At 36.3% G+C, this 4,136-nt stretch overlaps 1 protein-coding gene across 1 annotated transcript; it reads right to left on the bottom strand.

Annotated features, from left to right (window-relative positions):
• Window positions 1-2,040: 2,040 nt before the first annotated feature.
• LOC110915710 lies at window positions 2,041-2,821 on the bottom strand. Its single transcript, XM_022160441.1, has 2 exons — window positions 2,572-2,821; window positions 2,041-2,497 (listed from the first exon to the last, which is right to left on the bottom strand). The coding sequence occupies exons 1-2, from the start codon at window positions 2,804-2,806 to the stop codon at window positions 2,091-2,093; spliced, it is 642 nt and encodes a 213-aa protein (XP_022016133.1). The 5' UTR covers window positions 2,807-2,821; the 3' UTR covers window positions 2,041-2,090.
• Between the last annotated feature and the right edge of the window lie 1,315 nt (window positions 2,822-4,136).

Raw genomic sequence — 4,136 nt, 5'->3', positions numbered from 1 at the left:
TTTGTTTTTAATAGGCAATTGCTGATGTCGCCCCACAAATTTGAAATGTGGCAGCTACCTAGCGGAATTTTAATGACAATGATATTAAAGATGCGAATATGGAAACTATCATTGTTTAACCCCACCACCAGCATTTCAAACATCCCCTCGAGTTTATCTCGATTTGCAATCTTCTTTGAAGACTTGAGATGGTCTTGTGAATTGTATTGATTCACCAACATCTTCACCTCATTTAGGTTGTTCTCACGAATAGGATAACCGGTAGCATGTACAAGAATGTTGACCTGCATTCAAAAAATGAAATATCATCCGGTGTTTCATAATATGACAAATTCCATAAAATTCTATGAAAACTAAAATAAGCCGATATTAGAAAGTTATCACGTCATATGTATGGATACGTAAAGAATCAAATATCAAACAATTAACATGGAAAGCTCCAAACTTGGTTAATGGAGCATAAATACTGAACAATACAACACAAGCAATACAATAATCTTAAAACAGAAGGTATTGACCCGATCGACCCATCCTAAAACTCCACTCGCATTGACATCTTACCCAACCACCTGACCATTTGACCTACTCTGTAGATTGTTTAGATCCTTAGCCCCTCAACCCAACCTGTCCCGACCCAGAAAACTACCCGGTTTGACCCATTATCCAAACCACCCAACCAATTCGACCCGCCCCCAACAATTTACCTGTTTTGACCAGATAACTTTACCCCTTTTGACACATTAAACCTAACTGACCGCACCCTTGTCACCTTCATATATGAGGAACAAAATAGGGCAAACAAAAACAACTTAAAAGTTATAATTCTTCTCTAAAAAAACAACTAAAAACACTAATTCAAAGAATTAAATAACATAACATGATAACAAATTAATTCATAAAAATCAATAACCTAAAGGCATAAAATAACAAATCTCAGATATGAAAAACGACCTTCAAAAATAATAAATTTAGAAGTTATAATCTTTGTCTACAAAAATAGGTAAAAACACAAAATCGAGGCATTAAATAATATAGCATGGTAAGTAACAAATTAATTCATAAAAACTTAAATGCATAAAATAACAAAATTTACGTATGAAAAACAACCTTCACCGCAGGAGCATTCTCCAATCTACCAATTTTACCCTATTACCCCTCTTCCCGGTTACATCGGAAACAGAAACATCCTCCGATGATTCTGCTACCGGTCGACTGCATCGCCACCCTATGCCGTCAGATCTTTTGCACTTCTGTGAGTCGGTAATTTCAGCCATTTGTTTAGAATTATTGATGGGATTTGAAGAATTTTGCGAACGGAAAGAGGAAATTAAGAATTTTGGTTGGTGAACTGTGAAGAAGGGGGTTGAGAAATGGGAGTTTATATAAGTGAAAATGTATCTGATTACATGTGTTGGATTATATAGCATATTCTATGTAATGTGATATGCAAGTGACAATCAAGTGAATGTAAATGCAATACTTTTTGAGTAGTTAATGTTTGATCACAAAATTTTATTCAGATAATTAAGGTTTACGTAAAGTGAAGAGAAAATATCAAGTTTAAATTTTGATTATTTGAACCACCTGTGAGTTTTTGAATGCTATACAGTGATGTTTGCAATCTTAGTAAAACATATTTAAATTAAAGAATAGAGTTAAATGCTTGGTTGGTCCCTGTGGTTTGCAAAAATTGCAGACTTGGTCCCAATGGTTTACTAATTACACGCGTGATCCCTGTGGTTTTCAAAAATGCACTCGGTTGGTCCCTAGCCCTAACATCAGTTAAATTTCTCAGTTAAGTCCATGTTAAATGACCAAAATACCCTTGCTTATTAACAAATACATAAACAGATCAATCTCTCACCTCTCTCTAACTCTCTTTCTCTCTCTCTGCTCTCTCTCTCTCTCTCTCTCTCTCTAGTTCTTTATTCTCACCACCACCCACCCTACCACCACTACCACACACCTGCGGCCAGCACCACCTAACCACACCACCGCCTAACCACGCCGCCGCCACTTCATCAAGAACATGACTTTTTTTTTTGATAATATGGTCACTTCATCAATAAGCACTTCAAAAATATATAAATCTAAAATGTAAGGAAGTGAACAAATAAAGGAAATAATAAGTGGGGCAAATGGTCGAACACCTTCTGTGCATCTTTAACAACACCATAACCACTACAATACATCTGACCCACCAACACCTGCATACTCGTGTCACCGGCTTTAGCCTCCTTAAGGGTATCTTGAAACCACCGTCTCGAGCACTCCAGCACCACCTCCGCCAAGGGGATCCGGCGGTTCATCGACGAACTCTCATCCATTATCTTCAACCTCTGTTGTTGCTTCTCCGAATGAACAATCCGGACCCCCTTGGGTTTCGCGGGTTCCGGTGGAGGCACAACTCGGATCTTGTTGGAAAGGGATTTAGGGATTCGTTTGGATTGTTGGGTCCTGTCGGATGTAATTATTCTGGCGAAATCTTGAAGCTTTGCTGAAGATGGAATGGATTTACCCATAAACGAAAGACACGAAATTGACTATACAGAAATTGTTTTGGTCCGTTACCTTTGTGAATCTTGATTGATAAGTTCCTGAATTTTATCCCAAACGCGGCGTGGTTAGGCGGCGGTGTGGTTAGGTGGCGGTGGCCGCAGGTGTGTGGTAGTGGTGGTAGGGTGGGTGGTGGTGAGAATAAAGAACTAGAGAGAGAGAGCAGAGAGAGAGAGAGAAAGAGAGTTAGGGAGAGGTGAGAGATTGATCTGTTTATGTATTTGTTAATAAGCAAGGGTATTTTGGTCATTTAACATGGACTTAACTGAGAAATTTAACTGATGTTAGGGCTAGGGACCAACCGAGTGCATTTTTAAAAACCACAGGGACCACGCGTGTAATTAATAAACCATTAGGACCAAGTCTGCAATTTTTGCAAACCACAGGGACCAACCAAGCATTTAACTCTAAAGAATAACATATATAGACTATTTGGATGAAAAGAGTAGGATCAAATACAAACCACATTTCGTATACAAACTTTAAGAATCATTTAAAAAGTGTCATGTGGTATCCAATCAATTATAAAGAAATGGTAAAATGATAACCTAAATAATATCAATTATCTTGAAATTCCTTATAATTATGTTAACAAGAAAATTAATTTTTTATTTGGATCTTCCTTCTGTTTTCAATGTGCTGATAAAGAAAATTGCTGATATCATTTCACATATGTGCTAAAAACAATTATCTTGATAATAATTTTTATGTGCTAATATAATTCAAAACTGCTACTTTTATGTATGTCATGTTTTAGTATGTGCTAATTTAACTTTTTTTATGTGCTAGCATCTGTTCTTACGATTTGTAGGGTAAATATGGTTTGTACCGAACCAACCACTGAAATGAAATACAACAAAACACACGAAGTCTCAAGAGTGTCATGGGTTTCTTTTAGGAGTGAACTTTCTCGATTTCAACAAAACAAACCAATGGTGATCTCACTTTCGAAGATGAATAGAAAGCGTCTGACTAAGATTGTTGTTTGCGATGCGATCTGGGGGATAGCACAAGGTTTAATTCATTGATAAAAATCTTGGTGACTCATAGATGAACGTTTGTGGGACGTAACAAGTGTTACGTCACATAAATGACTCGAAGATGAATCTTTTTAGGAGATGCCAAGTGACGTGACTCTTGGTTGCATGTTTGTGAGACGTACGCAAGTTTCGTGTCTCGTAGATGAATGTTTGTTAGGTTTGAACTATTGTGTGTGTATTGAAAGATTAAGAAACTGAGCTAACATTATGTGACGGAAACAAAAACAATGCTAATGACAATGCAAATGCAAATGCAAATGTAGATGGTCTTATAATACGTCTGTATGTGTGTTTTGTATGGCTTTCTTTAAACCTATTTAACCCTTCTAAGCAATTTTGGTAAATATATATAACTTTTAGTTAAATTATGTCAGGGAATTATATTATGAAGTAATGCTTTTTACAAACACATCAACTATATTAAGAAACCAACCTAGCAAACTTGCACTTAAAACTACTAAAATGAATGCATACTTTTGGAAGATATATAGCTTTTTCGTTTATTTTATCTATATGAGAGAGTGTCACTTTTTAGAATAA

The sequence above is a fragment of the Helianthus annuus genome, chromosome 16 (genome assembly GCF_002127325.2).
Source record: "Helianthus annuus cultivar XRQ/B chromosome 16, HanXRQr2.0-SUNRISE, whole genome shotgun sequence".
Taxonomy (NCBI): Eukaryota; Viridiplantae; Streptophyta; class Magnoliopsida; order Asterales; family Asteraceae; genus Helianthus; species Helianthus annuus.
The sequence above is the reverse complement of the archived record's forward strand: the minus strand, read 5'-3'. Positions and strand labels throughout refer to the sequence as shown.